The sequence below is a fragment of the Callospermophilus lateralis genome, chromosome 8, assembly GCF_048772815.1.
Source record: "Callospermophilus lateralis isolate mCalLat2 chromosome 8, mCalLat2.hap1, whole genome shotgun sequence".
Classification (NCBI taxonomy): Eukaryota; Metazoa; Chordata; class Mammalia; order Rodentia; family Sciuridae; genus Callospermophilus; species Callospermophilus lateralis.
In genome coordinates this window covers 103,728,292-103,747,889 of record NC_135312.1, presented here as the reverse complement: position 1 = coordinate 103,747,889, position 19,598 = coordinate 103,728,292, and the positions used below count along the sequence as shown (strand labels likewise).

Genomic DNA, 19,598 nt, shown 5'->3' with positions numbered 1-19,598 from the left:
GTATGTGAAGTCCCTGCCTTCCCCAAAAAGTGTATAAAACTGCTGCAAACCCTGGGCTCCGGGCCTCTCAGCGTCACCAGTTGCTGTGTGTGCAGAGGTCCGAGCTAGCTCGCGATAAACGCCTCTTTGCTGCTTACATCAATCTCAGTCTCTGGTGGTCTTTTGGGGGTCCCCAAACTCGAGCATAACATTAGTACAATGCAACAATAAAAAAGTGGAGAAAAAGTCAATTCTCCGTTTAATATGACAATAATTTATAGTAAATTAAAGAGAAATTTAAGAATATTTTTTAAGAAATAACAATCTGAAGTAGGTAATTATGAGAAAGAAAATCATTAAAACAACCAAACCCAAGAGGTTCTGCCACAAACCCCAAGGTGAGAGATCCATGCCCTGGACTATCAAGAATTCTTCTCCAGTACATCTGAAATAAAAGAAAAAAATAAAATAAAACTACATTTATAGTATTTGTCAAGTTCTATTGCATATGTTCCTTTGTTAGAGAAGCCTATAGGTAACCAAATTGTTAGTAGTTAGCCCTTTAAAACTAATAGCTAATAGTTGATGAATGCTAACAATTGTGCCAGATACTATGCTAAGCAACATGTTCCTAATAGTTTACTAATCCCTAAAACAATCCGAAGGTGTATAGAGATTTCGCTCATTTTAAAGAGGAGGAACAGGAGGTTTAACAAGCTTGGGCAAGTTTATAAAGTCACACTATGAACCAAAATTTTAGCTTCCTCAGATTCACTCTTTTCCAGATCTATAATGCTGCTCCCTTAAAAGGAAAATTTGATCAGGTGACCTTTCACTTATTCCTTATGGTGAACCTTCAGCTTTACCTGATGGTATCTATAGCCCTTGCTAAGTTGGTCAAAGCTCCTATAGTTCCATTCACCCACAAGACAGCCATTCAAAAGAACTGAGGCAAGAATTCCAAATCTGAAGTCATGTTCTCTCAGCTCTCACACCAAGACCCTACCGAGGAGTATGGAAACCCAGCTACAGGATGTGACCAGCAGGCCCAGGAATCAGACTCAAACCTTAGGTAGCAGCTAGAGCAGAGCAGGATGCAGCATTCTTGCCACAGGTTAGAAAAGTGGCTGGTACTAAAAACACCTGGTGCTGCCACAATTATTGCCTACTGCCATTCTTGTGCATCTCTAAGAATTTAGGCATTTCAAAAACATCCCTGGCCTCTCTTTGCTATTGAAGAAGCTTCCTCCTTCCCCTTGTGAGAATGAGCCTTCTGTGAGTATGAAGCCTGCGGTGGCTCCTCCTTATCTGGTCCTACTTTTTCCATCCATTTCCTGCCCTGAACAGCAGGGGGGCAGCAACTGTGTGACAAAGATGCCACACCCATCTGAAACCAAAGTGAGTACACAAGTAAAGAAAACCCCTCTCCCTAGAGGTTTTCCTCTCCGTCATTCAAAATAGAGATTTTGCTCTTGCTAAGGTATTATTTCCATACTCTTTGAAATTCCAGGAGATATTTAGGATGCTAGGATTCTCTCTTCTCTCATTAATTCTTGTTTTAAAATCAAACCATTAATAACAATTGTAGAAAACGAAAACATTACATGTTTAAAAGATCCTCTAATTTTATTAAAACCTGAATTTGTTTTAATGATATTGTGCAAAGCTGAGACTTTTATTAAAACCTGAATTTGTTTTAATGATATTGTGAAAAGCTGAAATATGTGTTTCTTTCTTTAGAGGATACATTCTCGGATAGGGAGAATTCCAAGTTAGGTTACATACATATACGCACACACACACATACACACAGACACACACACACACACACACACACACACACACACACAATGTAGTCTTTGATTTCATGATTTCTGCCAAAGATCTAAGCTGAGAGAAGGCCGAGGATCTTAGTGGGGCCATACTCACTCCTCTTGGGCTATTGCTGCCCTGTTAGCTCTTAAATACTGTCCATGGACTGGACTCACAGGTAGCCCATAATCCATATATTCAGAGCCTATAACCTCCTTGCTAAATTATAAAAGGAACCCATGTCAATTCAAATGTTCTAAAAAGTGAGGACTCAAACTCAAAATCAAAACAATATTTCAAAAAGCACAAAACACAGATTTCTCCACATTAAATACAATTTTGACTGTTACAATACAGGAGTTGTACGGCATGTTCACATACATTAGTACACAAGGACTCACTTTAAGAGGAGAAAACAGGCTTATAAAGGTTTGCTGACCCTAAAATGACTCTTACCAGTTCTAAGCCTAAGGGCCTTTCTACACCACACCACAGTAGCCAGCAAACCCAACGGGACATTGAATGCAAACTTACATCACATAGTTGCTGCAGGTATTGCTTCCTATTGTTCCAAGTTCTAAACAGAAGTTCTGTCCCAAAAATTGAGTATGCTGCAGAGCCTATAACACAAGAGTGAGTGGGATAAAGTAAATGGTTGTAAATTTCAAAAAGTTTCCAAAAGATCATCATAAATATGTTCTTGAGTTTAATCATTACTGTTTCTAGAACATTCACAGAGAAACTCGCTAAATAACTGAAGTATTTTCCCTAGCAGACAGGAAGTCTCTGGTGGGGATGTTGTTTAAATTGTCCAAGAATGGAAATCTCTGTCTAGATCATCCCTTAAGCCCTTCCTTCTTCTCTCCCATTTCATAAACCCACAAACACAATAATTAAAATAATATCATGGTACTCAGTGAATTTTATTGATTTATGGTAATGGTCTTGTTAGTTGTCATCAGAACCATCTGTCATCATGGGAGTTAGAAACTTGGTTATACAATATTATGAAACAGAAAGTTCACTTTGGAGCCAGTTGGTTTCTAAATCAATACAGCTACGAATATTATGTGGCCTTTGTTTTTCCTCTTATTTGCTTTTCAATATAAACTGTATGTTCTACTCTCCTCTCTTCTGATTATTTTCTTACTGAACTAAAACACAACAATATGTTTTTCATCATTTAGTTAATCTTTCCCATTTGCTAGGAGATTTCTTCCCAACCGTCTCCTTCCTCTAACAATAAGGTGACTTGGAAAACCCCAGATGATGTCCAGACCTTCTTTAAACCAAGGCTAAGAGGATATACTCATGCATTCCTCCTGAAAGACAATTCCCAGAAGGGAGGTTCACAGCTCATGACTGGGGAAATTAGATCATTAGGCTTTTTATTTTGATTGTTCCCAATTTGGGAACCCAACTTGATAACAAAGGAGGACAACTTACCCTAAAGCCATAATGAGGAATACTTAAGTACTGAAGCCAAGAAAGCTTAGGTGGAATAGTTCCAACATACAGTGAGATAACCAGAAAAACCTACAGAAAGCAAAAACCAAGCATCAGAACCAGTCCAGTGACTTCATGAGGAATTCTAAACAAGACCTTCTTCAAGAACCCTAAGACCCCTAAACATTTCTGCTAGAAACAACTCTCTTGAAATTCTTCCCACTTACGTTAAACACCAATATTTGTCCTTTGCTTGTGTATGTTTCTGCATAGCTAAGGCAGTTTATGGTATTAAAAGAAGGACAAGGACTGGGATCGTGGCTCAGCAGTAGAGCACTCACCTAGCATGTGCAAGGCCCTGGGTTAGATCCTAAGCACCACATAAAAATAAATAAATAAAGGTATTGTATACAACTACAATTAAAAAATAAACATTAAAAAAAGAAGGATAATATACCTATCATCTATATTTATACATTCCACTTATTGGAAGATTCTTAATTATCACCACGATGTCCTCACCTTTCTTCTGTAACTGTATACAATGAAAGATTAAGAAGTACGGTTATCCTTTGGTATCCTATGAAGAATGGTTCCAGGATCCCCCTTATCTCCAACTCACAGATAACAAAATCTCCTGATGCTAAGTCCCTTGTTTTCAAAATGACATATTATTTGCATGTAACCTAAGTACATCATTTATACTTTAAATCCTGTCTATTTTAAATCATCTCCATATTTCTTATGATACCTAATACATTGGGCATACTATATAGTTTATACTATATAGTTTAAGGAATAATGACAAGAAAAGAAAATGTGCAAATATTCCATACAGACACAATTATGGGACTGTACAGTTTTCATTAACAGTTGGTTAAATCTTTGGATGAAGAACCCATGGACATGAAGTGCCAACTATACTGACTATTTGGATTACATCACCACTATCTGTTCCCTTAATAAACCTGGCAATCTAGGAACATATTCCAGAAAACTCCTGAGCAGCACATATCCTTCTCTACAAAGTTTTACATCTCATATTCATTAATTTAGAAATAATTTGACATTCAGAATGCAAGGTTAAGATAACCAGAAGCCTAGAACTGATAATGAGCACGATGTGGTGAAGCCCATCAGAAATTTGTTCAATGCCTCCATTTAACCATAGCGGAAAGCAGTATCACAGTGAAGATGCCAGGAAGGACTTCTGGAGACACACAAGAGGCAGCTAGAAAATCAGAGACTCTGCGTCTGATAGAAGAAAAAGTTGGCTACGATCTACATATAGTGGGGTCGGGCTCCAAATTCCTTAATAGGACACCCATAGCACAAGAGTTAATAGCAAAAATCAACAAATGGGACTTACTTAAACTAAAAAGTTTTTTCACAGCAAGAGAAACAATAAGAGAAGTAAATAGGGAGCCTACATCATGGGAACAAATATTTACTCCTCACACATCAGATAGAGCCCTAATATCTGATGTTATCTTAAGATAACAAATAACCCAATCAACAAATGGGCCAAGGACCTGAACAGAAACTTCTCAGAGGAGGACATACAATCAATCAACAAGTACATGAAAAAATGCTCATCATCTCTAGCAGTCAGAGAAATGCAAATCAAAACCACCCTAAGATACCATCTCACTCCAGTAAGATTGGCAGCCATTATGAAATCAAACAACAACAAGTGCTGGCGAGGATGTGGGGAAAAGGGTTCTCTTGTACATTGCTGGTGGGGCTGCAAATTGGTGCGGCCAATTTGGAAAGCAGTATGGAGATTCCTGGGAAAGCTGGGAATGGAACCACCATTTGACCTAGCTATTGCCCTTCTCGGACTATTCCCTGAAGACCTTAAAAGAGCGTATTACAGGGATACTGCCACATCGATGTTCATAGCAGCACAATTTACAATAGCTAGATTGTGGAACCAACCCAGATGCCCTTCAATGGATGAATGGATTAAAAAAATGTGGCATCTATACACCATGGAGTATTACGCAGCACTAAAAAATGACAAAATCTTGGAATTTGCAGGGAAATGGATGGCACTAGAGCAGATTATGCTTAGTGAAGCTAGCCAATCCCTAAAAAACAAATACCAAATGTCATCTTTGATATAATGAGAGCAACTAAGAATAAAGCAGGGAGGAAGAGCGGGAAGAAAAGATTAACATTAAACAGAGACATGAGGTGGGAGGGAAAGGGAGAGAAAAGGGGAATTGCATGGAAACGGAGGGAGACCCTCATTGTTATACTAAATTACACATAAGAGGTTGTAAGTGGAATGGGAAAATAAACAAGGTGAGAAATGAATTACAGTAGAAGGGGTAGAGAGAGAAGATGGGAGGGGAGGGGAGGGGGGATAGTAGAGGATAGGAAAGGTAGCAGAATACAACAGTTACTATTATGGTATTATGTAAAAATGTGGATGTGTAACCCATGTGATTCTGCAATCTGTACTTGGGGTAAAAAAGGGAGTTCATAACTCACTTGAAGCTAATGTATGCTAATGTATAAAATATGATATGTCAAGAGCTTTGTAGGGTTTTGAACAACCAATTAAAAAAAAAGGCAGCTAGAGGTTCACATAACACTAGTCCTAACTACTGTGAAGTATACTGGGATGTGCAAAACAATGACAATGTTATGATGTGTCTGCATATGTTTAGACGTGACCTAACAAAGGGCTTATTATATCACAGGCACCTCTGAGTGAAATACATTTTTTACAACCAGTTTTAAAGTTCCACAAAGAAACTTTTACATAATAATCAGTCATCATCAAATAACTCAAACAAAACATTTTTGTCTAATGGATGATAATATATGAAATACATAAACAAGACTTGGGACTTTCTCAATGATATACATTTGGAGTTGCCACATTCATAAATGGAGGAACTAAATTTTGGCAACAGTTTGTGCTAATTATGTAGCACTTAAAGACATCGGTTCCTGCCAGGCTTGGTGGCACATGCCTGTAATCCCAGCTACTCAGAAGGACAAGACAGGAGGACTAAATTCAAGACTGGTCTGGGCAATTTAAGGAGATTCTTTTTCACAATAAAATTCAAAGAAAGGAATGTAGCTCAGTGGTAGAACATTTGGCTAGCATAAGTGAAACTCTGTGTTCAATCCCCAGCATCTCAAAATGGAAGGAAGGAAGCATGGAAATAAGGAGCATTACTAATATAAGAGGTTGTCAGGAACTCGGAAAGGAGGTAATCTAGTATGGACTTTGGAATTTTCCAATATTTTAAAAGCATTCCTTTCCTAAACACAAGAGGCACCCAGCTTATACCACCCACAGGTGCTGCACACTGTTACCCTTCTCAGGGAGCTTTGCTTTCAACTTGGAGAGAAGTGAATTCAGCTAAATATCTCTGCTATGGGTAAACAGTCAGCAGTTCAGAACATCAGCATGAAAGGAAGATTGACGACCAATCATGTTTTACAAGGGAATCATCCAACCATAATTATTCTGATGTTTAAGTTTTAATTTATCAAGTTTTTATATGTCACCAAGAAATGTCTTTTAAAAGCTCATTAGAAAGGACATGTTAGTTAATGTTATAGGAACTGCATTAGTATAGTGCAGAGGAAAGAGGCCTGTTTTTTTAATAAACTATATCACAGTCTATGAACTCCTGAAAATGTCAGAGTTCCATGTACGGAATCCTCAAAGCAGGTTTTATACAATAGGTAGTGGAACAGGAACAAACCAGGAGGGAAATTCCCTCTCATACTCACCATCATAAACACAAAATAGAAGTTCATGAGGATTGTTGACAGATAGTGCAGATTCTGGCCTGTTGCCATGGCCAGGGACAAAGAACTGGCCGTGTACGTCACCATCGTAACAGTGACTATCGTGATGAAGAAAGCCCCTGCCTCTGGTTTCAATCCTGAGACAGAACAGAATGGGTCAGTCCAGCTACCTAGGTCACCATGTATTCAGGATTGTTCATTGTTCAAACAGCACTATATTATTCTGGGAAACAAATATCAGAATGAAAGAAAGTCACCATCTCACCATTCAACTACTCTTGGATCAATTTCACTTTTTCCCTGGTGGGGAATATGAGTGCATAAAGTTATATCATCCTGTTTTATTTTATAAACTTACTGAAAAAACACTTTTCCATATAACACCTAAGCTCCTTTATGTGCAACTATGAACAATTTCTGAGTTGCTGAGATGGAGACATACAGCCACACAAATGTCCAAAATTCTGCTTCCTTCTCCTGTCATTGGAAACTCATCAACAGCACCTTCTCATATCCAGATGTCGCCACTGTCTGCGACAACCGCACTAGTGAAGAATCTGGGATCAAGATTCCACAACCTCATAGTAGTTTTAATATTTAGGGGAAAGTAAAGTATCTCTGTAATCTATGTCCCCCTAGACAAACCATCAAATGATCCTGTGATTGAGATTGAAGCTTAGTGAAATTTTCCTAAACTACTTTATAAACTATAATGAGCTAATGATATGGGTCACAGAATCTGAAGATTTTGGAACAGACCCAAGAACACTCATCAGGAGTCTGGGGGTTGGGAGGCATCTATATTCCATTACAAATTCTTTATGACACATCTCTGACTTGTGAAATAGAAAGTTTAAATTCTATCAGTATTTTTGTTATTTTTGTTAATTGAGTAATGTATTGGGGTTTTGTTTTGAAGAAATTTCTGGTGTGTGTGTGTGTGTGTGTGTGTGTGTGTGTGTGTGTATGTGTGTGTCTATACTATAAAATATATAAAATTTAGATGAAATGACCTGGGGTGAAGACTGAGCATAATGCACAAATATATCTGCCTACATCCATCAAATAAGTATCACTATTAAATCAATAAACTTATAAAGTCACCATCTTTCCCTCATTAGAGAATGAGAGGAAGAGAGAATATATGTGAATATTGCTTTTTACCTCTCTTTACATATATTATATATATATATATATATATATATATATATATATATATAAAACTATAGATATTAGATATACTACCCATCTATAATTTTTGTAAAAACACACATGGAGAGCTATAGAGGAAAATAAGATAGGCAATAAACATCCTGGTTTCTTCAGCATAATTTCAAGTATAAATTCTTTCCATATTTATATATGAAGCAGAGCACCTCTCAGTATAATGTAGTTTTACAGTTTTAAAAGTTCAAATGTGTTAAATGTCTTGAAAACAATGTCCACATTGAATAGCTATTTGCTTATTTATTTACTTTTGTACTAGGGATCCAATCCAGGGGTGCTTTACCACTGAGCTACTTCCCCAAACCTCTCCACCCCAATTTTTTTTTTTGTCTTACTAATTTGCTGAAGCTGGCCTAGAACTTATGATCCTCTTGTTTCAGCTACCCGAGCTCTAAGATAACAAGTGTTTACCACCACACACAGCAGAACAGCTATTTTAGAGAATGCATAATGCAAACATGCTTCCCAGTCTCATGTCTTGGTTTGTAGTTTGGATAACCAAAACGATTCTTGGGGAAAAAAAACTGGCTTCACCTCATATCCAGGACAAGACACAGCCTCTTTGTCTTGTTACTTACCTGCCATGAAGTATATAATACAAATGAACAGCATACTTGGCAACAACTTCCTGGGTAATAAATCAAATAACAATTTTCCAAAGAAATAACATGGCAATCTGTAGTATCCACTGATGTACTCATGTCTATAGGGGGAAAAAAAAACAAAAAACAAAAAACAAAAAACACCACACATTTTAGATTAGTCCAAGAAGGCACAGCCCAGATGAGATGCTGCTCTGCAGATTCCTGCTGCCACCAGGTCTGACACTGCACCTGCCCATAGGCTCCAGGCTGACCCCCCCACACACACACACACCCTTCTCTCCCTCAAGTGCAGCCTCCCTGGGGAATCAGCCCCACAAGGCTCTAACTTGGACCCTCTCTCATGACAGCACCCCTCCTGCTGCTGCCCACTATAGTGCACATCGCCCCTCCAGGAACATCATCCACATCTCTCACTCTCCTCAGCGACCCTGTTTGTCCTCTGAGACTGGCTCTGACTGAAGAGCGCAACTCGAGTTATTGAGGAACTCAGTGGTAGCAGAGGCTTTTCTTCTCCCCACTTCTGAGTGTGAAGAAAGCGATTTGTTTTTCTCCAAGGCCACTAATGCATCTACACATCTCTAAACTCTTTTATTTCTATTTTCATGCTAAAAAAAAAAAAAAAAAAAAAGAAAAAGATTTCTTCCTTCAATGATCACACCTCCAATGTGCAGCCCCGGCACTACTAAATCCCCATATTTCCTCTTCCTGACATTTTTCTCCTATAATTCCAAAATCTTCCACCAATGTCTCCATTCCTCTCTCCTCTAAGAATTCTCATCTTTGGCATGTAAGTATGAGCAAAGATATTCCATTTTTGAAAAGCAGAAGAGACAAACCCAGTCTGCTCTTTACTGTAAGGCTGCCTTCTGGCTCTTTCCACTCCTTTATCTACCAGGATTAAACCTTATCTCCCACCTCCAATTTGCTCCTGATCCCAGTATTTAATTATTTCCAAGCTCCTCAAGCTTTTCTTGGAAACATTATCAAGACCTTTTCTAAGCCAGGCATGGTGGCAATTGCCTGTGATCCCAGTGGCTCAGGAGAGTGAAGCAGAAGGATCACAGGTTCAAGACCTGCTTCAGCAACTTTAGCTCTTTTATCACTTGCTCGCTCCCTGCAGCATTGGGATTTGCTGACCACACCTTAACCTTAGGACTCCTTATTTCCTTGGTATCAGGTCCCACACAATTTGATTTTCTCCCCACCTATGACTACTTTTTCTCAATTAACATTGGAAATCCCTATGTATACTGCAAACGCTTTTATTGTATATGATTAATATGTAGAATTCATATCTGTCAATTAAACAAAGAAATAAAAGAAAACAAAAATACTGCTAATCCTTGGGTTCACATTCTTGGCCCAATTCTGTATGAGACCTGTTTGTCCCCAGCTGCCAATGCCCCTTCATAGAACATAGACCTACTCACATAAAGAGTTTCCTCTCGACCACAAAGATCTGCCCAGCTAATATGCTGCTGAAACACTCATAGACCACCAGCACGAGAAGCAGCCCAGCTCTGCCAGGACAAAATGGAAACAGACACCCTGCAGTCAATTCAACACGACACCAGTTTGCTACCCACAGAATTCTTTACACAAATAATATGACATTAAGATTTATTTTTAAAAAATAGAACTGTTCTGCCTGAAACAGAGAAACATGATGACCCCATCAAATCTCTCTCCCACTGTTTCCACAGTGATTTTCCATAATCCCATATTATAGCACATTTTGAAATTCATGGTCTTAGTTTGCTGGGAACTGAATAATTCCCCACTTAAATTATTAAGTTGAAGAAATTGCTACCATCTGGATGTTATTGGGAGGTAGGTGATTCGGTTTACATGAGTTCATGAAAGTGGAGTGCCCAAGACAGGATTAGTGCCCTTAGAAGAAGGAGAAAAGCCAGATGTTCTGAGATGACAGGGCACAGAATGAAGGTAGGAAAGGACATTCACAGGAACCTGACATTGCTGGAACAGAACCGTGACCTCAGACTTTCAGTCTCTAAAATTGAGAGCAAATAAATTTCTCTTTTCTAAGGCACAATGTCAGTAGTGTTTTGTCATGGCAGCCCAAACTAATACTTAGGTCATAAAAATATTGTCATCTTCATCTTAACTAAAGAAAATGCCAGGGGCTGGGGTTGTGGCTCAGTGATAGAGCGCTTGCCTAGCACCCCTGGCGCACTGGGTTCGATCCCCAGCACCACATAAGAAAACTAAACAAAATAAAGGCATTGTGTCTATCTACAAATAAAAAAAATAAAGAAAGAAAATGCCAAGTATCATTCCTGACGTATAAAAAGAGAAACAGTGAGCTACATAAAGCCCAAAGGGTGAAAACATTTTATTAGCTAGTTTGGTTTCCAAGTGGAGTAAAAGTAGGTAAGATGGACATGGAAGGAAAATGCCAGACAGTGGAAGGAGTCCTCACTCAGCTCTAACTACAGACACCCTACACACGGCCATCAGAGAGCCTTGACCAATAGCCTTGACTTAGCCACCTTCCTATCAGGTTTCCAAGGTGCTTAGAAAAGAAATTAAGGCTATGCTTATTTATGAGTTAAAAAAGTAATTTGTGTACCTATGTGAAAAGGAAGAATTTTAATGCTCATATTTCCATCAGAAAGTAGAAGTGATTGTCAGGGGTTAGGAGAGGTTTGTAAGGGGAATTGCTCTTTAATGGGGCTAGAGATTCCATTTGAGAAAAAAAAAATGTTCTGGCTTTAGATAGTGGTGGTAGTTGCACAATATAAATGCACTTAATGCTGCTGAACTGTACTTAAAAAAAATGGTTGAAAAGGTAAGATTTGTGTTTTGTGTAGTTTACTACTACCTACATACATGTACATATGGGAAGAAGAAAATTAACTCTGTTTTCAGTGCACTAACTCATTGTACCCCACAAAACAATAACATCTGGCCCATACTTATCAATTCAAATATTGATGGATGTCTGCAAGAATGAATAAAGTAACAACAGTTTTTCAAAATTAAGATCCAAATTTACTTACCTACTCTCCGTTTTCATACAACTATTTGTTAGCCCTTGGAAAGTGGCACCTACAAACAATCCAAGTATGACTGTGGCAATTATCTTTTTGGAAAGAAAAAGAACAGCATTTAAATGAGAGGTGAAAAATTTTGACCATCATTTATACCACTGTAATAGATATGGCTGCATAATCAAAATTTGTCCATTGAGATAAACACTTTAAATGGCTTGGCCAGATTCTCTGGGAGAATATAAAACAGTGTATATTATTAATGCTTTCTAAACTACATTGAAAATTAACATATCTGTTGTTTGGGGAACTGAAAGCAGATGACTGTACAAACTAAGATTCTCCCATATCTACCAGGCACTGCCAATGCAGGGTTTAGTCTGACTCAGGAACTTGTGAATAGAATTCATCAAATAAATTATGGTACAATGTAACCCATGATCCTTTGCTATTTGAAACATCCTTAAGAAAATTTTTATCATTAAAGAATGATGTTTGTATGGTCTCCTTAGGAGTCATCCACACAGATTGAATATATGCAGATGGTTGAGGAGGGTGAAGAATCAGCACTTCAGGTGTGATGTGTTAACTGTTGGCTTCACCGGCCAAGGTTGATAGAGAGGCAGTGACAGAGGAGATGGTAATGGAAGCACTGGGGTGTCCCCAGAGAAAGCTAACTGAATGCTTTGGTGACTGTAAAATGCACTTTCCCATACAGGCGGGAACCCCAAAGGTAGAGGTGAGGCCCAGGTCATGCCTACTTCCTTGTTGTGCAAAATTCCATTTTTGAAGTGTGTGTGTTTCTAAATTTTTATTATTTATTTTGCACTGCTTGGAATTGAACCCAGGGCCTTGTACAATCTTAGGCAAACACTACATTCCTGGCCCTGAAACTGAATTTATGCGTAATGATAAGCGTAAAGACAGCCTGTTTTTGTTTGAACTTCTTGAAGTATGAAGCTGTGCATGTTAGCTGTCAAAAACGCTGAGAGTTCAGTTCAAGACCAAATTCTAGGCCACTTGGACTTTATTTTATTCCCCAACAACTTCCTCAGGTCCTGCATGGCTATGCTACCCTGTGTGGCAAGATTGATTTGGGTCGACTTTTAATAGTTGGAGGAAAAAAGATCAAGAATAATATTTCTTGTAATATGAAATTTATAATCAAACTTCAGTGTCCATAAATAAAGCTTTATCAGAACACAGCCAGGTTCACCTGTTTATGCATGAGTTAGGGCTGCTTCGTGCTAAAATGGCAGGGTTGACTACCTGAGACAAAGACCATATAATGGCCTGCAAAACTTAAAATATTTACCATTGGCCCCTTACCAAATAGGGTTTGCCTACTCATATACTAACACTCCAGTATTCACAAGCCTGAATACTGAATTCAGGGGGCTACCTATACAGCTGAACCTTAGAAACCAGTGAGGGGCAAAACTGGTGAGAAACAAACACTTATAGAGAGAAAGGTGGGACACAGAAAGTTCCCAGTACAAGTGCAGCCACAACCATAAGGCAGTCAAAGACCATGATTCAAGTCACTGTTCTCCACAGTTCTACCCTTATTTTAGAGACTGATAATTCTCTGAATGTTGCTGGAATTCCTTTTGTGGAACTGAGTTTATTGATGAAGTAAGTTGGCTGTTTGTACCTTAAGGAAGCCTAGACCCCAAACAGGCACAATCCTGGTGTACAAGTAACTGTGTTCTGATAATGCCCTGCCCAGACTCCTGTGTATGTAGCTTGGAAAAGAAACTTATAAACCACTTTTTAAAGGCAAGTAAGGAAACCTTAATGCATAAGTCACATGAAAGAATCAACTCGTTTCATCATCTCCTGCTGAACAGTGGGTAACCTAAGTTGATGGCTCTAATTCAGCTGGCATGATTCTAAATGAAATTTAAAATATTTTAAAGAATAAAACATTACTCTTCATTGATAGGACACAAAATTGCTTGTGTTCTGAAAGAAATGACAAATAACAAGGCTAAAAAACATTCAGAGAAATTGAGTCCACTAAGGGTGAATCAAATAAGGATATGTGTTCTCAGGTACACTAAATATGAAAATTATAGTGCACATGTTAAGAAGTCAGTAGTATTTCATTAGTACTGACAATATGCTATCTTTCCATACTCAACAGAAATTTAGTGATTGATAATAAAAATAACAGTCCCCAAACAACCAGGTGAATAAAAGATGATAGATCAATGAACTGGGAGAGCTAGTGTTTTGTGTGACACACAGGTTACAAATAACAGCAAAACTTCAAAGAGTGATAATCAATAACTATTACAGAGCCAGACAAAAGCAGAAAAGAACATTATCTCATCTTAAAGGAGTTAGCTACACAGTGAATAGCCTCATTAAGCCTGATTATTACCTATGTATAAACTGAAAACTCATTAAGGTATCTAGTGCTTTCCAAAGATAAGAATCTTTAAATAGGAAGGTCAATAATAATAACAACACTCTGCATACAGGCTCTTCCTTCAGACAGTGGACAGTTCAGACCAACTTTAGGTATTTTCAACAACTCCAGGTTTCCCTCACTGCCTGATTTCAATTGTAAACCAACGCTCTTCTCCCTACTTCTTCTCTGTCCCTCCCCTACCTTCATCCCTTCTCTGCTTAATCTTCCTGCATAGTCTCTTCTGTCATCTGACATGCCACCTATTTTCTTTATTCAGTTATCATTGTCTCTTGCCATCATAATAAGTCCCATGAGAGCAGAGATTTTAATTTTACCCATTATTCACTAGTGTAACAGAGTCCCAAAGTGCAGCACACGATCTTATGTTGACATTGTTGAGTAAATTACTGGATGATAGGAGACAACTACTAGAATACCCCAAATAAGGCTGACTCTACATTTACATTACAATTTTTTTTTTTGCTCAGATTACTCTTTACAGTTTATTTCAATCATCAACAATTCTGAGTTAGGTGACCCAAGTAAAAACTAAAACAAGCTTTACATGTTAAAATCTGGATTGTGTTTCACTTGTTCTCTTGACTGTTTCTATATCCCAAATGAAGTGAGGATGACAAGTTGATAAGAGGGGTGGGTAGAAGATACACAGAATCCTGAAGTGGACCACATCAGAACCAAATAGCTCCCACATGAGTACTTCACGGCACAGTGAAAAGAATTTGTCAGGTTACCTGAGCTATAGAGGCACGGGGAATACCCAGTACATTTTTGAAGGAACGCCTGATAATCCATCGGAGCTGATGACAGAAGGAGGTGACATAAGTGATATTCTTGAAGGCTGAGTTCCTCTTCTTCTCCTGACCTCCTGAAAGTTCATCTAACTCAGCTTTGGTATCTCTGTAGAAGGAGGAGGTGGCATAATATTCAACTAATTTTTCTACGACTGACTTTTCTCTCTGAGAAAGCTGCTCAGTCTCGTTGGCTTTGGAATAAAAGTGGATAAAGAAGAGAAACATTATTAACAGGTTACTACTAAACTAATCCATTCTTCTACAACTCCTTTCTTGGATAACATTCTAATTCTAAAGCTTGAATATAAAAAGAACCACTAGCCTTGTCATTGCTTTATATTTTAGAAAAACACAGTGAATGAACCAGAACTACTGGTGTAATCTTATAGGTTCAAAAATTCACTGACTTTTTCCTATTTGCCTATTTCACAAAATAGATTCCTTATCACAGAGTGGAATAATTCCTAATATAAAAATCTGGCCCTTCTTTTATACTCTGCTGAGAGCCATTAGCCAAGTAGGTATGACAATTTCCTTGCCAGCATACCCCATGTTGCTTACAGGAAGGACTCGTGGTAAAATGGACTTGCTTTAGACATTTTGCAGTGACATTGCATGTAAGGTGACCTTGCTCAAGGACCAGGGCGGATCCGGGTTTAGGGCGGATCAGGGTTTAAGGCTCTCCTTGGATTTAGGGCGTTCCTGGTTTAGGACAATCCGAGTTTAGGGCGGTTCCAGGTTTAAGATTATTCCTGCTGGGAATAGGGCGTATCCTGCTGCCTGAGTTCCCCTTGAGTTCTCCCGGGATTCAGAGAGTTTTGGGGAGGCAGAGGAGGTGGATTTGGGCAGAGAACGTGGATTTCCCCAGAACATGACTGTAGAGTGTCGGTGTGAGATCGGGAATAAAGAATTGCTGTTTGAATCTACAAGGCTGTGAGTGGCTCGTGATTTTGTGCCCAGCCAGACTGCGGCAATACTCTGTATAAGTGCATAAAGGGCCCAGTTTCTTATTTCAAAAATAGCGTAAAAATGAGAATATTTCTTATTGGGAACCCCCTTCCAACTGACAGTATCATATAGATGCTCATTTACAAATTAAAATTAAAATGCCCACAGCTCTATGAACAACAAAGTCTGTCTGTTGACTCATCAGAACACAGCATTAACATGAATTCACAAAGGCTGGTTTTAATGAGCCATCACATTGCTAAACTTCAGCCAGAGCAACTAGGCAAAATGAATCTAAGAGACTTACATACCTTCACAGTCTCCTTCCTCTCTGTTTAATCCCACAGCAGAAGAGTCTTCATTAATGATATCCAGGAAGAAGTCCGCAGGGTTGTTGTAAGGTTCACATTGGTAACCTGAGAAAGAAAGCACCCAAGGAACTCAATATGATAGTCATGAAAGATAAAGAGGATTCACTTCCAGAGGGTGATGAAGGTGAGGTTAGGGAAGACAGAATCTAACTTCTCATCTTCTTGTTCTCTTTTCTCAGTATTCATCTTTTCTCCTTATATATTAAAGTCACACAATATTTTATTTTTTTTCCAGCTGATAGATAAGATATGTCTATTATATAATAGATCTATTATATAATAGATATGGATAAAGAAAGGAAATATTATTAACAGGTTACTACTAAACTAATCCAATCTAATAAATATATCTATTATATAGAGATATACCTATTATAAACATTTATATATCTATATAGATTTGATTTTCCACACCAATCATGGATTCTTTAGAATATCTTACATTAGTCCTTACCTATCATAAATCATGAAACCCAAATAGTCATCAATATGATCTGATGATTATTAGTATTCTTCCATAAAACTAAATCTGTGTCCAAGAAAAAAAAAGTGTTAAATGCTGGGGCTTGTTGTATTTAAGAGTTAACATAGCAAATACTAGAACAGCAGTGCACCTATCTGCAAAAATAGTTTACCTTCTACATTCAGAGATCCAAATTATTATCTGTTCATCTGCCGTAATTCCAAATAAACAACAAATCCACAAAACAGCATTATCAAGAAAGAATGATTAGCACAGCACACCTAAGCTCTCACCTCAAGTTCTGTGGCACAATCATCTGAACTTGACCTGAGGTCTCACTCTTAAGTTTTTATCTTCTCTGGATTCCCTTAGACCCATATATGTTTGATCATTTTCAAATGACAGAGAGTAAACAAAAGAAATTAAGAAAGACAGCTAATGAATATTTACAATGATATGTTAGGTCATGAGGACACATCTAGAATCATACCCAAATATCTCTAAAATGAAGTAGATTGCATGAGCCATTTAAAATAATCACAAAATTCAATCTGATATAGAAAGAATCAGGCAGCCCAGAAATGTCAGAAATACTGGCCCATCAAAGTCAGATTTAGGACAAGATATTGTATTGACTAATAGCCACTTGGACAAGATTTAGGACAAGATATTGTATTGACTAATAGCCACTAAGGCCTAAATCTGCAATTTAATGTTACTATAAAGTTAAGCAACATCTCCATGATATATATATATATATATATATATATATATATATATATATATATATATATATATCCTCCAAATCAGGGTATATAAGAAGATAACATGATGCAGGAAAAACTGAAATGCCATCATCTCTTATGTGGTCAAAAAGACAATGACACTGGGTCATTCCATAAATGTTAATTGACTAACTGGCTCTAAGTTCAATACATTTATTACTGAACTTTCAGGGGGAAGGTCATTATAACTGGGAAGCAGAGCAGACACAGGCCTAGTAGAAACATACATACATGCATACTCGTAGGACAGGATAAGGAAAGAGACCTAAACAACAAGTAAGTCCTGAAAAATGGAAAAAAAAAAAAAAAAACCCCTTCTGGCATCAAACTGACCAAAGATGTTTAGAGTGGTGGCACCCAAGTAAATGCAAAGATCCAACAGGACTCTTGTTGCCCCTCTGTTCTCTATGATTCTATGAATTGAGGATTTAGTGCATGAAAAAGTCAACCACACCTATTGATTCAAAGTACCCCAAAGCCTCCTGTGCAGGACCATGGAATATAAGTCTTCCTGAGGCCAATAGTGTGAGGCAGTCAAACAGCTTGAAGATGGAATACTGAGGTTGATGAATGGAGAAGATGATTGTTCGTCCCTGCTCAGAAATCCTAAGTTAAAAGAGGGAAAATAACAAATCATTAAGCATCTGAACCTTGTACTTCTTTAAAAAGTACTGTATTCTATCAGTAAGCCATTTGTTCCAATTTAACTTGATTTTCTCTTACAAACTTCTCAACTCATCTACTTGATAGTTGAGGAACTTAAATTCAATGCATTTATTTTGTTAAGGATGGTGCATCAACATTCTAAAATTCACTAGAATGTTTATTGACAATGCAGATTCCTAGACAGACCTCCTAGACCCTGAATCAAAATCTCTGGGGTTGGGAACAGGGGTCATTTTTTTTAATATTTATTTTTTAGTTTTAGGTGGACACAATATCTTTACTTCACGTTTATATGGTGCTGAGGATCCAACCCAATGCCTCCTGCATGCCAGGTGAGCACTCTACCACTGAGCCACATCCCAGCCCAGGAGTCATATTTTTAACAAGAAAAATATCTCAAATTTAAGGACTAATTATGAACAGGTGTACTCAAATTTGAGGACTGCCTGTTAGTAATTAGACCTTGTAGAAGGGACAGGTTGGTATCATTAGCAGGGCAGTGCCTTTCCCCTTCTCTCAATTAATCTATCTGGTAATTGTCTCTAATCTGTAAACCATTCCTCAAGTGGAGAATTTTGGGGGTTTGAAACAAGTCTGAGGTCTTTTAACCCAGGGGGAACTCATAGCATGACCTGAGTTTGGCGAGCCTGTAACCAAAACTAAAAAGCAACTTCTTGAGGGATGGAGGACTCCTTGAAGCACTGCCAACATAAATCCACCTCAGGTAAGTAGTCAGAGTAACTTTTCAGGATTTCAAACCAAATGAGACACTTGTATTTCAGTAAATGTATTCCTATGCTCGATGTTTTTGTTTCCCTTTAATTCTGAAGTAAACATTTGTTGTGAAAATAAAATGGGACAGAAGGGTTTACAAAGTGAATGGAGGATAAAGCAACCCAGCCAGAACAATTGGGAGACTGGTTGCATTAGAAAACTAAATTACTTGTTTGAGTAAGTAAGTGGATATATTGATTAAACGGGAGTTACATCTTTCCCTGTCTGATGTCACTTATAAACATGAAAGTGGCAGAGACTCAAAATGACATGGAGATTTTAGACTAGAATTCAAATATTATTATAAACTGATGGGCTTTTTAAAATGTACACACTAACAGAAACAGCAATAGTTACAGATGTATTTTTACATGGTTCTTTCTATTCAAATACATATGTGTATATATGTACACACATATATGCACATGCACATAAAATATTTATATTCCACATATTTCTAAATAAAATATAAAAGTACTTTTCTACATGGTATACAAATATAAACATAC

General features: G+C 37.8%; 1 protein-coding gene across 5 annotated transcripts in view; it reads right to left on the bottom strand.

Moving 5' to 3' along the window:
• Positions 1–276: 276 nt before the first annotated feature.
• LOC143405870 (broad substrate specificity ATP-binding cassette transporter ABCG2-like) overlaps positions 277–19,598 on the bottom strand; it is a 36,948-nt gene continuing 17,626 nt past the window's right edge. For 2 of the 5 annotated variants that reach the window (XM_076864238.2, XM_076864242.2), the window contains 10 exons: positions 18,104–18,255; positions 16,342–16,446; positions 15,023–15,273; positions 11,864–11,946; positions 10,274–10,363; positions 8,817–8,941; positions 6,994–7,148; positions 3,238–3,327; positions 2,326–2,411; positions 277–424 (listed from right to left, as the gene is read on the bottom strand). In XM_076864238.2, coding sequence (XP_076720353.2) covers positions 277–424; positions 2,326–2,411; positions 3,238–3,327; positions 6,994–7,148; positions 8,817–8,941; positions 10,274–10,363; positions 11,864–11,946; positions 15,023–15,273; positions 16,342–16,446; positions 18,104–18,255 — 1,285 coding nt within the window. The remainder of the gene's footprint in view (positions 425–2,325; positions 2,412–3,237; positions 3,328–6,993; positions 7,149–8,816; positions 8,942–10,273; positions 10,364–11,863; positions 11,947–15,022; positions 15,274–16,341; positions 16,447–18,103; positions 18,256–19,598) is intronic. The other 3 variants (XM_076864239.2, XM_076864240.2, XM_076864241.2) reach the window with 3 other exon arrangements.